This window comes from Aspergillus affinis (genome assembly GCF_023601865.1).
Source record: "Aspergillus affinis strain CMG 70 chromosome Unknown NODE_54_length_210522_cov_88_772862, whole genome shotgun sequence".
In the NCBI taxonomy this organism is placed as follows: Eukaryota; Fungi; Ascomycota; class Eurotiomycetes; order Eurotiales; family Aspergillaceae; genus Aspergillus; species Aspergillus affinis.
In genome coordinates, this window is record NW_026515835.1 from 154,580 (window position 1) to 169,057 (window position 14,478).

At 48.6% G+C, this 14,478-nt stretch overlaps 6 protein-coding genes across 6 annotated transcripts; 3 read left to right on the plus strand and 3 right to left on the minus strand.

Moving 5' to 3' along the window:
• Window positions 1-36: 36 nt before the first annotated feature.
• On the minus strand, window positions 37-555 carry KD926_008400 (uncharacterized protein; the record flags this gene model as incomplete). The annotated part of the gene is made up of 1 exon (XM_053101121.1): window positions 37-555. The coding sequence occupies one exon, from the start codon at window positions 553-555 to the stop codon at window positions 37-39; it is 519 nt and encodes a 172-aa protein (XP_052955291.1).
• A 1,487-nt stretch (window positions 556-2,042) lies between these two features.
• Window positions 2,043-3,308, plus strand: KD926_008401 (Cytochrome P450 monooxygenase FCK2; the record flags this gene model as incomplete). Its single annotated transcript, XM_053101122.1, has 7 exons — window positions 2,043-2,229; window positions 2,290-2,378; window positions 2,445-2,472; window positions 2,522-2,637; window positions 2,691-2,906; window positions 2,967-2,978; window positions 3,072-3,308. The coding sequence occupies 7 exons, from the start codon at window positions 2,043-2,045 to the stop codon at window positions 3,306-3,308; spliced, it is 885 nt and encodes a 294-aa protein (XP_052955292.1).
• Window positions 3,309-3,995: 687 nt separating this feature from the next.
• On the minus strand, window positions 3,996-5,120 carry KD926_008402 (Zn(II)2Cys6 transcription factor domain-containing protein; the record flags this gene model as incomplete). Its single annotated transcript, XM_053101123.1, has 1 exon — window positions 3,996-5,120. The coding sequence occupies one exon, from the start codon at window positions 5,118-5,120 to the stop codon at window positions 3,996-3,998; it is 1,125 nt and encodes a 374-aa protein (XP_052955293.1).
• A 257-nt stretch (window positions 5,121-5,377) lies between these two features.
• KD926_008403 (uncharacterized protein) lies at window positions 5,378-6,136 on the plus strand (the record flags this gene model as incomplete). Its single annotated transcript, XM_053101124.1, has 3 exons — window positions 5,378-5,573; window positions 5,629-5,954; window positions 6,008-6,136. 3 exons carry the CDS (start codon window positions 5,378-5,380, stop codon window positions 6,134-6,136), a joined length of 651 nt encoding a protein of 216 aa, XP_052955294.1.
• Window positions 6,137-9,345: 3,209 nt separating this feature from the next.
• On the minus strand, window positions 9,346-11,958 carry KD926_008404 (caspase family protein; the record flags this gene model as incomplete). The annotated part of the gene is made up of 3 exons (XM_053101125.1): window positions 9,346-9,615; window positions 9,684-9,860; window positions 9,919-11,958. 3 exons carry the CDS (start codon window positions 11,956-11,958, stop codon window positions 9,346-9,348), a joined length of 2,487 nt encoding a protein of 828 aa, XP_052955295.1.
• Window positions 11,959-13,336: 1,378 nt separating this feature from the next.
• On the plus strand, window positions 13,337-14,437 carry KD926_008405 (sialidase family protein; the record flags this gene model as incomplete). Its single annotated transcript, XM_053101126.1, has 1 exon — window positions 13,337-14,437. One exon carries the CDS (start codon window positions 13,337-13,339, stop codon window positions 14,435-14,437), a length of 1,101 nt encoding a protein of 366 aa, XP_052955296.1.
• Between the last annotated feature and the right edge of the window lie 41 nt (window positions 14,438-14,478).

Below are 14,478 nucleotides of genomic sequence, written 5' to 3' on the forward strand. Positions count from 1 at the left end.
TGATGATTATCCGACGAGCTTCTAGTGGCTACCCTCCTATTCCACCCAGTTAGAGAAAGTAGCCTGGCAGGCCTGCTCCGCACGCAGACCCGAGCTGATGTCGCTGCATTCATTTCCATCCTGCCCAGTCTGGTACTCGTTGTCGGCGTAGCTGAATTTGAAGAAAGGTTTGCCAACATCAAAATTGATTTTGGTGACAGTGAGTGGGTCCGACAGCCATTCCTCCTCGATAGTGTAAGGAATACCACAGTCATTTCCCTCGTTGTTCGGGGAGTAAACACCCACGCGGTTGCAGACGTCGTCGTAAAGAACAAAGGCCTTGGAGCCAGTCAACCCACCAAATGGGTTGTCTTCATCAAATGTAGGCACGCTGACCTCGCTGATCTGCAAGGCAAAGGTCCATCTGTTGGGACCTTCGGCGAGACAAAGCTCTGAGCGGTCTTCGCTGGTTTTCTCGTCGTCGCCGATCGCGTTGTTGAGTTTACAGTCCGCGCGCACGAGAGCGGGAATTGAAAGGAGGGCGAGGCCCGCGAGGATCTCGAAAGATGGTTTCATTTTTGAACGTTGAGGGTTGGGTGACTGACGGTGAAGATGGAGATGAGGACGAGGATGAAGCGGCGAATGAGGGTGAGAACGGGAAAGAGGATGTTGATTGTGATTTACGGCCTTTATATAGATTTCCTCGTTCATATAGTTAGATCCTTAGGGTGATGTCTGGACAAGGCTGGCGTCACTGCCTCCTGAATTTCTCTACAGGTTTGTTCTATGACACGGCCTCGAATACTCCACTACTCCGTACCACAGGATAGATTGATTCGCTTCGACCTTTCGGCCCCAACACTGACATGTGAATAGGACTCTTCACATTTCTGGCCCCGTGTTGAGTCATTTTACGAATATCAAACGATCAAGCGGTTACCTACTTCCAAGCCTCGATCAAAGCACCACAAAAAATGTATTAAATCATATGAGATATCTATAAACAACCCGGATTTTCACAATGAATAATGAAACTCTAGACTTTCGCTAATTTAAAGCAAGGCATATATGCCGGTGTAGCTAATCAGGGTCCACTGACGTTCTCCACGCGCGTGCCCCCCATGGGGTGAGTGTTCAATACTATCTCAGGGCCAGTGCTTGGGGTTGGCTTGTCCCAGCGCTCAAGGCTAGTCCGCATAAAGTCTGCAGAAAGTTGCAGTTACAGCCGCTGGGAGAAACGAGACCGCAAATTGGCTTAGTTTGCAAGATGATCGCCCGGTTAGTCCAGTAGCATTGTCATTGCGGCTTATGTTAGAGAGTAGAGAGAACTAATTACTTAGAGTGACAACATAGTACTAGTTAGGTTTGGGCATGCTGTTCCGCTAGACCTTGTAGTAGGCTATCACTAGAAGAGGTCGGACTCCGGAGGAACGTCTCTCATATTTCGTGGCTCACACTGTCGCATTCCACAACATGCAAGGGGTGGAGATAGAGCAAAAATTCCCCGATTTGACGGAGAGAATTATGCAGCCAGATGAAATATGATGTACCCTTGCATGTTTATGTCCGAATTAGACACATGTATATAAAAGGGTTAAAGACAAATATTCTGTCGTGCCGTGAATTAGTTGTTGGAGAAATGTTGTCAACGAGCGAAGATCGCCACTTTATAAGAGACGAAGTTTAGGATATCCAAATCAGTTCAGTATGCCCGTTCTTATCTGCTTTAGTAACTCAGCGCGCGGAAGATACAACTCCTGAATATATGCACTCATCTGGTTCCATTCTGGGGTTTCAACTTTCCCATCATTTACACATCCGGACACACTACCTAGCTCCTCTGGAAAAGTTTCCTTAATGGTAATCAACATATTTAGCGGCCTCGCAGGCGCTGCGACGCATGTCTTCGTCTTGCGCCATGGAGAATGGGAGATGAAAGGCCCTCATCTGGTGAGGTCTTTTTTATGCTGCATGTTGCGATTTTTGCGTTTATTTTTTGGGACACAGAGTCACAGTCATCTCTTTGGTCAACTTGTTGGACAGTAGCCAGCACCGCCTTGAGTATGATCACGGGGACCTTGCTTAGTACCATTCTCTACAGAACATGGTTCCATCCTCTGCGACAATTCAAAGGCCCGCTCCTTGGCCGACTATCCAAGGCTTACGTGTTATTCTTGAGCATGAAGAATACGCAGCTGTTCATTGAAACACGGAAACTCCATGAACGATATGGGGACTTCGTTCGTGCTGGTACGTCCACTCAATCTCTTATACACTTAACACAATAACTAATAAGATTTTTATCAAAAGGCCCCAACGATCTTTTTATCAGCGATCCTGCTGCTATCAAGGCTATTCACAGCAAGACGACCTCATGCATCCCAGGGCCTTGGCATGAGGTATTTAGTCCGCTGGATCCCATGTTTGCTGTGCGAGACCGGAAATAACACTCTAAACAACGCAAGTACTGGGACTTAGCGTTCAAGGAAAACGGTTTGTGAGGCCTTTTGAGGACATGGTAACTCACGTCTAACTGGATTAGGTGAGGAAAACGAGTCACGAGTGAAGGAGATAACCAAGATGTTCTTGGGGAGAATTGAGAATAAGAAAGAATCTCCGATAGATATCACAGAATACCTTCACTTCTGGATCATGGATGTGAGTGACTTTCCCCCCGCAATAGTTGAATGGTAGTTAAAAGGACAGGACAGATCGCAGCAAAAGCCGCATTCGATGAGTCACTTCATCTTGTTGAAGGAGCAGATGAGGACCAATTTCTCAATAGCATTGCAGCGTTTACGCACTTTTTCGGTGTTTACGGACATCTCACGTGGATTGTGCCTTTCATAAACAATATCCCAATGATAAAGCACAAGCTCCAGACCTTTATTAACAAAGCTACTGGGCACATGAAGCAACGAATGGAGGTAACAAGAGCCCTGAACGATTATTGAGATATATTGTATCACTAAAAGATTTGACGATAGCGAAAGGATGAGGTACGCCCTCGTGCTCAGTATAGCTGGTTCAGAGAGTCTTTGGTCCTCAGGAAGCCTTCCGCTTCATATTGAACTTCAAGCCCGCTCTAATAGCGGCTCGAACACACGACCTTTGGATCTTCCCGCACAGTCCCACCCGCTATCTCAGCGCTCCTATCCTCTTCGGCCATCGTCGGACTCATCTACAATCAGTACATTCGGAGCCGCTGGCGTGGGTGGTGGAAGGAGTCTAACTATTTTTTATTGGGGGTGGAGGAGATTCGCCCTCCACCGGCCAAACGACAGAAGCGTGGTAAGCTCGAGCGCACCGCCTATTTGCTTAGTGACTAATGGAAGTTTCGGAACGGGCGAAATGTCCAAATCCCAACTGCGGTAGGCTTGCCCACGAAGGGCCCTGCAAGCCGTACTGCCGGGTGTGTCGCCGCCGCCATCTGCCACGTCTCCGACTACAGCGTCGAACAAAAGAAGAAAAGGCAGATTCGAGCCCACCATACCTCTGAGTCGTTAAGAACCATCTTTATGGTCAAGCCTAAATTCCCGAAGCTGGGCTGTGGGAGGTTTCGGTATCGTGGGAAGTGCCGCCCTTTTTGCAAGCAGTGTCGATTTCGACACCCCTCGCCTCGATGTTAGGGCCCCGTGGCCGCGGCGTCTACTGAACAACCATAATTTTTACGGAGGTAGTTACTTCACCGGTCTGAACCTCATCAATGGGGAAGGTAGGGGGTGGGAGCACCCCGACCGGTGTAGGCCTTTTAGTTAGCTGTGCAAATCAAGACACACCCCGCCTCGGCACCACGTCAGGCCCCTGCGAGAACCCCATCTGCCGTCAACTACCATTTCTACGGCACCTCTTACTTTGCCGGCCCAAATCCCTTCAATGGGGGGAGTTCTGGGTGAAGCTTTTGTTTTATTTGTCTTCTTTTATTGGTCCATTTTCCTTTCTCTCCAGAACCGCGAGAAAACTGCAGGATCTTCACATGCGGATTATTGGACGGGTCGAAGAGTCACAACCAAGTTTCATGAATCTTCTAGCTCAAGTATTTCTCTGTCTCGCTCGCCTATACAAGGCGCAAGCAGTAATTTCTCAAAAGCATCCAGTTTCCGGGACATCCGCCCTATCTCAAAAGCCCTCGAAAAATCCCCGTAAAGCACGGTATCCGAACCCAAACGATACGACTCCGCAATCCACGACGCATCGCTACTGATGTTCCAGAACGAAGTACCGGACGTGAAGGGCATGACACTCAACTGCCTCACAATCCTACAACTTCCCGTCTTTAACATCGAATAAAGTCCCTCGATCAGCACGGAAATGATGACCGTTCGCCGAACGCTTTCTGTGAAAATCCATTCCTGCCATGTTGGCATCGGTCCGAGTTCACCGGCACGAACTTGAAGCTGCATAGTCCACGCGCGCAAAGTATTCATGTTCTGCTCTGCCAGGACACGTTGTCGGACGTCGCCGTCGAACAGCTGAATGATGTGGAGGAGCATCAAGGCTTGGACCGCGGCGAGGAGTTCTTCCTGTGTGGTGTGGTAACTTCGGGCTAGATTTGCCGATTTGGTTTCGAGGATCTGAAGAACTGTGTCTTCTGTCTCTGGTGTTCTACTATAGTAGGAAGCCGACACCATGAACGCATCTTGCATCGCGTCTGGAAGAGACACGCCGTAAAGGCGATGATGAATGAAGGGAGTGTTGCGAGACCGAACAAACATTTCCGGGTAACTTTTCAGACCTCGCAGGAGCTGCTTTGTAGACCATCTGTCTATCACAACGACCTCTGGAAAGTCACCAGCGGGAAGTAATGTAGGGACGGCGAAGAGAGTAGGACTAGGAGGTAGCCACGAGGCGAGAAAGTCTGCATCACCCAAGAGAGTGAGCTCGTCGGGGGGCAAAGAAGACAGAAGATCATCTATAGATTGCGACGATGACTCTATCGTTGGGAAGTATGGAGACTGTGCTGTGGTTTGCTGTTGGCGCTTTCGAGTGGATATGGCATGATTATTGACGTAGGTGCATTCCAGTCCACGTGCCAAGCATCGGGCACACTGCGGAGTTTGGCGATTGCACCGTCGTTTACCTTGGGCGCACCCGACACAGGATTTCCGCCGAGAACCGGTATCAGTTGACATGCGAGGCATTTTGCTGACTTTTGAGCAAGGCTGAAGTTCGGAGCGAGAAATGAAACGAAAGTCCGCAGGAAACTCCGCGGCCCCCACGCCAAAGTCCGCAAGGCTGGCCCAATCACATAAGAAGGCTTATGCATGCATAGATGAGTCAGGCGTCTATGCACCGCGCCAAGTCCGCAGGCCCGCAGGATTTATAGATTCGCCTTGCCTATAAAAATCCCCGATGATCTTGGTTTCTCTAGGATATCTATTCGTCAATTATCCTCACAATGGCTGTCACCGAGCTCATCTTCCCATCTATTAAAACCGACCCCGAGTCGCTCAACGAGATTGAGCGGGATTGGCCCACAATCAGCAAACGATTGATCGACCCCAACCCCGGCTTGCTGAATGCTTTCCGCGGATTTATCCTGACCGAGAATGGAGTGGATGTACGGGATGCATACAGAGAGATTCTGCTTTTTGGTATTTCTACAATTTGGCATTCATACCCAGGAGCCCGCTAACACCGTCGGTATAGAATGGGTTAAGACGGAAGACTTTCATGCCTTCGTCAAGTCGGAACAATTTGCCACTTTCGCCGGCTCAATTAGACACCTAGTAACTGGACCACCTACGCTACAGCTCTTCGAAACAGACGCCAGTCCCAGAGAGGCGGCTTCGGCGTCCATTGTTGAGACTTTTCGTTTGAGTGTCTCAAGCCCTGAGCATGTCGCCACATCAATGGAAGCATGGGATCGATTTGTCCAGATTATCAAAGCAAAACATACACCCATCACATATGGAACTAGCACAAACCTTGAGAACGATGTTGTCGTCGGGATCATTGGATGGAGTAGTGAAGAGGTATGTCAAAAGATCCTTTTATTTACAATCCAGCACTCACTTATAATCAATAGACTCGGTCTCGGATAGTGCAAGACCCCGAGTATGCCGAAGCTCTGCGATCACTGCAACGTTTGGGAACTCTCAACCAGATTGTGGTCGATATTGATGCAATGAATTTGGCACCCCCATCAGGTATATAGGGGTTGGTGGTATGTTACTGGAAATCCGCGCTCTGTCATAAACATAATGAAGATATTTTATCGATGCAGATTGTGTCTATCGTGAGGTGCTACTTGATTTCAAACCCATTCTTGGGGCACATACTGGCACGAACTTAAATAGTATCCTAGTGGAAATCCTTGTGAAGCATGAGATTGAAGATCAGATGTTTGATTTAACTACAGATAATGTATCAAATAACAAGACATTAATTGATTTGCTCCAGCAAGCCTTATCGGATGATATTATTATTATCCGAATTCCGTGCCTTGCACATATTATCCAGCTCAGCCTGAACCAGCTTCTTAGTCACATCAAGGCAGTCCCATTAAACCATACAGCTGAAACAAAGTAGACAGAGCAACAGTCTTTAATACCTTAAGCAAATGCATAGTACCGGGAGAGAGAGATCTCTTATACATTAAATAAGATCCGCCATATTGCGATTTACGTGAACGCAAGTCTTCAACGTCATAAAACATTTAGTAATCTTCAGATGAAGGATCCAAGGCTTATACCGATCCAGGATGTGAAGACTCGGTAGAATTTAATATTCCTAATGTTTTATCGTACAAAGCGGTTCTGTGCTATTTTTATACCTTTCTGCTTTGAGTATAATCGTAAGGATCTATTAATTAATAATAAAGAGTGGTATCAAGTTTACTATTTTCTTTGCATTATTGAGCTATTTTTTGACTATACCACTCAACTTTTTAAGACTCAAGATATCATTGCGCATTATGTATTTAAGATTTACAGCAAACTCTCTAAACGTTTTAAACAGTCAATGAAGCAGCTCCAGCGAAAGAGTATTTTATGAAAAGAATATTTACTTGACGCACTTGAAGCTGGCCGATTGAAGCTGGATAAATATTACTCTCAGACTGATAATATTCGAAGGCATATTTACGCGGTTAATACAATATTTGCGCCTGTTAACAAATTTCGGTTCTTTCTGACTAACGATTGGGGTCAAAAGTGACGCGATACTTATCGCAAATCCTTTCAAGAAGCTCTTGCTCCATATCAGGATTATCTTTCTGATACTTAAGGATCGCAAGGAGGCTCTCAAGTCGCAGTCAGGCCAAGTTCAAAACTTGATAAAATATTAAACGGAAGTAAAAAGCGGCCAAAGGTAGCCGCTAATAAAATGATACAATATCTTGACAGTGGTATATTTTAACGAAATATAGATTATATAGTATTAACTGATTAATAGATATAATTGATATTGGGCCTTTTGCGTTCTGGAAAGAAAATCAAGACCGTTTTCCGGCGATTGCCGCTCTTGCGCGAGACTTTTTCTCAGTTTCAGCAACTAGTACTGGTATTGAACGACTGTTTAATACTGCTCGAGATATCTGTCATTATCGATAAGGAAGGATAAAATTCGAAACGATTTAAGAGCTGATGATGTTCCTCTGTATTTCAAGATTTGATCTTGAAGAGAAGGAGTCTCAGCGGCTAAAGAAATTTTTTGAGAGAGAGGAGATTGAAACAGCAAAAGAAGAGAAAAACGAAAGGCTTGATAAGGTTAAAGTGAAACCAATCAATAATACTGAGAAGTCAAATAACAAATTGAATAATGAGATAGTGGTAGAAGTAGCTCCTTCTCCTACTATCGAGGATCACACTGAGCTCAATCTGCCAGAGAATAACAGTCAGCTACGGGCGTCAGGACGGAAGCGTAAGAGTCGAGAGGATGATACCTTTGAGTATCATTAATTAGTGATAGTTATTTTAATCTATTCTTCTTGAATTAAAGTTCCAATCTTATTCCTATTTGCGTAATAGTTTCAAATTGAATGGCAAGATGTAAAGGAAATACTCAATATTACAGCTAAAAATCGCATAAATTATGCAGCCAGGGAACATAGGCATGTTTGTACTGTTTGTGGCCCAATTGGGGGCCCAGGGCCCATTATCCATTATGGGCCAAAGGACTCGGCCCATGGCCCAACCTATTCGTGGGTTGGGCTGGGTTGGGCCTGGACCGACGTGGGCTCTGATGAAGCCTACCCGGCGACCACGACCGCGACCAGAAGGGGGGCCCGGGGGACAGCCATAATATTTACAACATCATAAATTGAGGTTATCTCGCCCTCCGGGGTTTGATTACAACAAAAAAAGAAAATGCTGCCCCCGCCCCCGCCCCCATCCCTCCACGGTAAGTTAGAAAGCTTTATGAAATACATATTGGAAAGCAAAGACTGAGGAGATACAAGGGAAGGGGTTCTTGGCGCCGGGACGCTCCCGCCTCCTGCGCTCCCGTCTTCTGCGTTCCCGGCCGCCCCCACTAAACGCAAGCGTGGAAAATGTTCAACTCCTCTCTGCGATGGAATGGAGCACCCGGGTTCATGCTACCCACGGTGACGGTTGTGTGGGAACTGTCATGACCCGGCGTTGGCCTGCCTCCCCCCGGCTCGCAAGAAGAGAGGGCCCGGCCGCCGTGGTGGTCGTGGTGGCCATCACAACACCAAGGTCGTTGTTAATCGTTAAAATTGTCGTCCTGTGTTATTTTTATTTTTTTTCCCATTACATCTGTGCTGGGCCCTGTTTCTTCGTTTTTATATTTTATAAAATTCTTGTACAGTATCTCTTGATCCTTTGCCAACAATCAAGGCCTACATCCTAGATAGTATTAATAGTAGTAGTAGTAATAGTATTCATACCCTTTCAGCGTGCCTGGCTACGGCCGCTATGCTGGGGGAGGACGGCTTTGAGGTCGGCCGTCCTATCTACCTAACCTAGCCCTATAATACCGTGAAACTCCAACAAATAAGACCCCTAGAGAGCGAATAGGCACCCTGGGGGGCCTTGAAAGTACTCAAATAACCTAAAAAAGTGAAAATCTTCAATGTAAAAACAACTGAAAAAGCATGATAAACGTGGACGACGGCTTCTGGCGTCTGTAGAGTACCTAAAAGGGAATGTATGGGGCGCTGAACCGGCCAGTTACCCCACCGGCTGCGTATACCGTATACTAAACAGTCTTTCATCTCAATACTCATTGTTCCGTGTCAGATGCCTCATCCTCTGACAGTAGTCGTGTATGCCTGCCCTGGACTGCTCTGTATACATCCTAGATATTCATACTGAGATAGAAAACGCAGCTCACAATCTACCGCATACAAAGAAGTCAGCCAGTTATCCAAGTGTTCTTCCCTGACTGACAATTCTCGCCATAGGATCAAATGATCAAGCCAATGCCCGAATCCCGTCCGCCTCTATCACTGCGCCCGTACTCCACGATCTCGAAGTTTGCGTCGCCATTAAAGTAAATGGTGGCTCCCAACGGCACGCGGTCGTTCTCAATGAACAATTCCTTCTGAGGACCCCGGAAAACACTGATCACTCCAAAGCCCTCTTTGCGAGTCCAGAGAGGGAAAACGGCCATGCACTGCCCTTTTCCACTGGCTTGAGGAGAGAGGGTCTTCTTGGTCGCCGGACCGACCCAGGTCTAGTCACAATTCGATCGGCATCAGTTCTCTAGACTAATCAGCGATAGAAAGTGTGGAATGGACCTACTGAAGAGCTGAAGTCCAGTCCGACCCCGGTCGCAGAGGCATTCAGACCCACACCGGTGAGGAGTCGATTGGGACGATACTTCGAGATGGTCACGGTGATTTCTTCGCTGTGTTTGTTGATCACCCAGACACATGGCGGGATACGTTGGGCGGTTCTAACAATTGCACCAAGCAAACCCTGCAGCAAAGGAAAGAATAAGTATGGACGGGATCAAAAGAGAGACCGGTTGCTTCACCTTCGCCATTGTGGTTGGCGGAGTGAACGGCAGCTCATTCCACCCCGGGACGTGCTCGACGTCTAGTAGGCTCGCGGCGCGAATCGGCTCCTCGCCGCAGGTTATGCAGGAGGATGGAAAACCGTGTTCCTGCTGGGCCTCGTTCATCTTGTGTACCTCGTCCTTTTGTTCCGCTGGGTGCAGCTTGAACTTGAGATGCACTACGTCATATTGAATCTTGGCCGTGCTGATCGCTCTTGCTGCATCTCGGCCGGTCGCATGCTCAATGTTCACGGAGTCGGCGAGATACCGGACATCCATCGGTGTATTGGTGATGATTAGCAAGAACTGCTCGTCAATCGGGAGCTTCTTAGAGACATCCTTGGGCCATGTGATCGCTAATCCCTCGAGCTCTCCAAAGTCGTCACTGCCCAGGATAGTGGATCGTTGCTCCGGTAGCTCGATGCCCTCCGGATTGGTTTGAGTGATAAAGGAAATTTCTCCGGTAACGTTGATGTCAAACACAGATACGTAAACAGTGTCCCTGCCCCTGTTGTGCAATTTTATGTAGACTGACTCTTTTTCCAAAACATGGTAGTCCTCCCCACCGAGCTGCGACGACCGAGTTGGCTCCTCATCCTCGACGACCCCGATTTCGTGATACAGCATATGATCAAGTTTGTCAGCTGGTTTTTCGCACTTCAAGGACAGCACGCGCTGAGCGCGGACAAGTCTTTCGGCCGTGATGATGAGGTTCTTGCCCCGACGTGAGTTCTCCTCTTCGTTCAGTGGGCTCGATCCAAGCTCCACGCCTTGCTGGTTCAGAAGCACGAACGAGTCATCCTCCTGGCAAAATTCGAGAAGCGGCGGGTCACTTTCATCCGCGGTGTGGCATCGAAGTAAAGTGGACTCTTCGACTTGCTGTCGTAAAAAGGATAGCGACTCGGGGACTTCGATCGGATGCTTATCAATGGCCTCTCGCTTCAACACCGCCAGCGCACCAACGTTACTGAGCGATAACCAGGAGGGCATCGATGACAGCTTAACTTTCGCCTTGAATGCGGCAACGTTTGTCACCGTGGCTTCGGGAAAGTCGTCCCCGGATACCTTCTGGTCGTTCATACTCAAAGGAACAATAGTGTACGTGTTCCCCGTTCGAACCCCCAGCACACTTCCTCCCTGAATGATCGGCTGACCGTTGACAATCTTGATCTGCAGGACGCAAGACGGTGCCTGTCGAAGAGAGAACGGAACGCGAGTCTCCGGACCTTCTACCTGAGGATGTTGGCCCGGGAAACGGTTATTAACGAGCTGTCGTACGCGCAGAAAGATGGTCTTCCAGGACATTTCGTGACCCCAGCAGTCATCAATAACTTTGACCAGGGCCTCCGTATACGTGCCACACCACTCGCCCCGCGGGTTCATGTATTCCCATGCCGATTCGGACGGAGCGGTCGCCACGATTCGGACGGCGTGAGGATTACCCGTCAAGAAACTCTGTCCTTCAAGCTGGCCCTGTCCCTGCATAGCGGTGATATGCTGCGCCACCTGGTGGAACTGAACATCCTTGAGACTTTTCTGGCGCGCCTGGGTATCCATCATAGGGGCACGGAACATCCGCCCGGAATGACAACAATCCAGAATGACAGTGACGTTGCGGGTTCTCTCGGTCAATTGCCGGAGCATGTGCGAAATCTCGACGTCTAAGATCCCCCGAAAGTCGTTCTCTGTCGACTGATCGTAGTCCACCGGTACGAGGAACTGGTATCTCCAAGGTGTGGTGATATCGACCGCCTCCGCGGACTTGTCGCCTTGGGGCGATTGCACCAGCCCGCCGTGTCCGGAATAGTAGAGCACCACCGCATCATCCTCCTGAGTTTCAGAGATCAGACGCTCCCACGCTTCGAAGATGCCGCTTCGGGTCGCATTCTCCCCAAAGCAGGTGACGGCGTCGAATCCTTTGCTTTCCAGCACCCGAAGGATACTCTCAGCATCATAGAGAGTTCCGTTCAAGCCCTCAAAGGGGGCTGCGATGAGCAAAGCCCTTTGGGTAGACGACATATTCGACAGTATTCAGTGAACGAGAAATGTAAACCGATCTGATTCAACTGATGTGAAGACAACACTCGACAGTTGAGACAGTTGCGAAGAGGGGCATGATGGTGTCTTATGGATGTCCTCGAAGGCGAATACTATCTGATTGGTCATATCTCTGCATTTTGGGTGTCGAGGAAGCATGCCTGCCTGAGAATATGTGTATCTGCCAACATCCAGTGCTTTATTTCTTGCATTCACGAGGGTGGGCGGATCCGGAACATCATTCCCGTTTGTGTTCTAGCTATGCATAACCTGCATAACCCACGTATGTTTCTTGCATACAAAGCCATTCACGTTGATTTCCGAACGCGTTCTGTCGCATATCAGTCGAAGTGATACATCTCGTGCAGATGATTGGGTTGCACATGGTCAGTAACATGGCGACGATGTCATGTTTTTCGGACCACTGATGCAGCCCATCGACGTAAATAAGCGGCAATTCGGTGGCTGTCAAACTCGGTGATGTGAAGCTAGGACAATTCCACTTGATAAAATGATAGACGTTCGATCCTGCTAAAGCAAAATATAAATAGCAATTGACGTAAAAATGACATTTGATACAGTCACGGGGCTTCGCAGTAAAATAATACGTTTCTAATAGTAACAAAACCGGAGCATACCATACCTGTGATGAGACTCCAAATTATATGAAGGCGATTTGAGCTTCTACGAAGGTATAGGATCCTGTCCGTTGTCTATTATGACATGAACATTAACACAATATTCTTCTGGCTTAACAAGGCTTAACAAGTATGAAAAGCGGATAAAACCCTTGAAGAGCGGCTCAAGTTGAATGACATACACCCCTTGCTGCAGCGAGAAGCAAGGGTTTTAAACTTCACGCCGTTAGATGGTTTGTATACTTCGCCACGTTCTATCTAGCGATGGTGACTTGATCAAACTTGAAATTTAATGTTCAGCCTGAGGCATACTATTGGATCATGTATAAACCGAAACCATCAAGCCCATGACGTATCATGAAACTCCTGTTCTAAAATGATAGAGCAGTCTGTCATTCTCTTACCGTAAATGGGAAAAGATCAACACAGCCATATTAGTTTAGTCCCTCCGCTGTGGGCGATCGCAGGGGCTCGTAGGGCTGGTCGGGTCTCCTATTTCCTTTAGTGCCGCTGACAATCAGCATGCCAAGCACCTCAGCCTCAGCGCAGTGCTGATGCTAAATTTTGACCGGAATTGGCTAGAGGAACACTCGACCATCATCTTTATAAGATACTGAGATTATCCCAGATTCTTTATGATGTGGACTTTCTTCGGTATCAGAGCCTCCCTCCACTCATTCTCACACAGAGAGACAGATACTACGTTCGTTCGGATTTCCAAAATGAATTCAGCTCGACTGCCTTTGTCGATCTTTTCCCTCCTGATCTTCCTCATTCTCCTTCCTCTCGCCAATGCCTCCCCATCACCGATAGCGAAGCGCGAGGTTCGCGTCGACGGCAAGTCGGGGATCATGGGGGAAGGCACCTACCCACGCGCCACCTACATCAAAGACAACTCGCTACTGGGATGTTTTCGGTCATACAAGGATGGAAAGTTCGCACTCGAGACAGTCCGCTCGACCGACCGTGGCAAGACCTGGAAGCCCGTGGGCACCGCGATCACTGAGGAGAAAACAAAGCACGGCCTGAACAACTGCTACCTGCACCAACTGCCCGGCTCGGACCGGATCCTGCTGGCGTTTCGAAACCCCGAGCGCGACGCGAACGACACAAAATACATCAATCATATCATCCTCGTGTATTCGTCTGATGATGGTGGGAAGACATGGGCGAAGCTCGGCACAGTCGCCACGACCCAAACCACGGGGTTGGGGCTTTGGGAGCCGTTCCTACTGGACGGACTGGATGGGGATTTGATGCTGTTTTTCTCGCGGGAGACACGCACCGATGGAAAGGATCAGAACAACATCCTCGTTCGATCCACGGATGGAGGCAAGACGTGGGGCAAGGAGCAGACGATTTCCGGCGGCGACATCCAGAAACGCGATGGCATGGTGGGCGTCGCGCGTGTAGCGCCGGGTTCGAAGAAGTTGATCGCTGTCTTCGAAAGCTTGTCGCCAAACACGGGCATCACGTCGATCACGTCCGACGACGATGGGAAGACTTGGGGCAACCGGAGGGTGGTTTACAAGGGCACGAATGGAACCCCCACCGAGGCGGCTCCTCAGATTGTTCGCGTCGGTGACAAGACTCTGGTGGTTAGCTTCTCGACCTGGGAAGATAATCTGGAGGCTGGGAAGTCGAAGCCCCCGAATGTCAAGGTCGTTGTTAGCACCGACGGAGGAGCCACCTGGGGCCAAAAGACTCTCGTACACAAGAACTGCCACTGGGCTGGAGAAGTCACGGTGGATGGGAACAGCTTGCTGGTTATGTGTGACTATGACGATGGGACTGCTGTTTCCACGCGAGTGAGCATCCATTGAGTGCTTTGGTAAATGTTTTGGATATCATGGTACGCTAACCT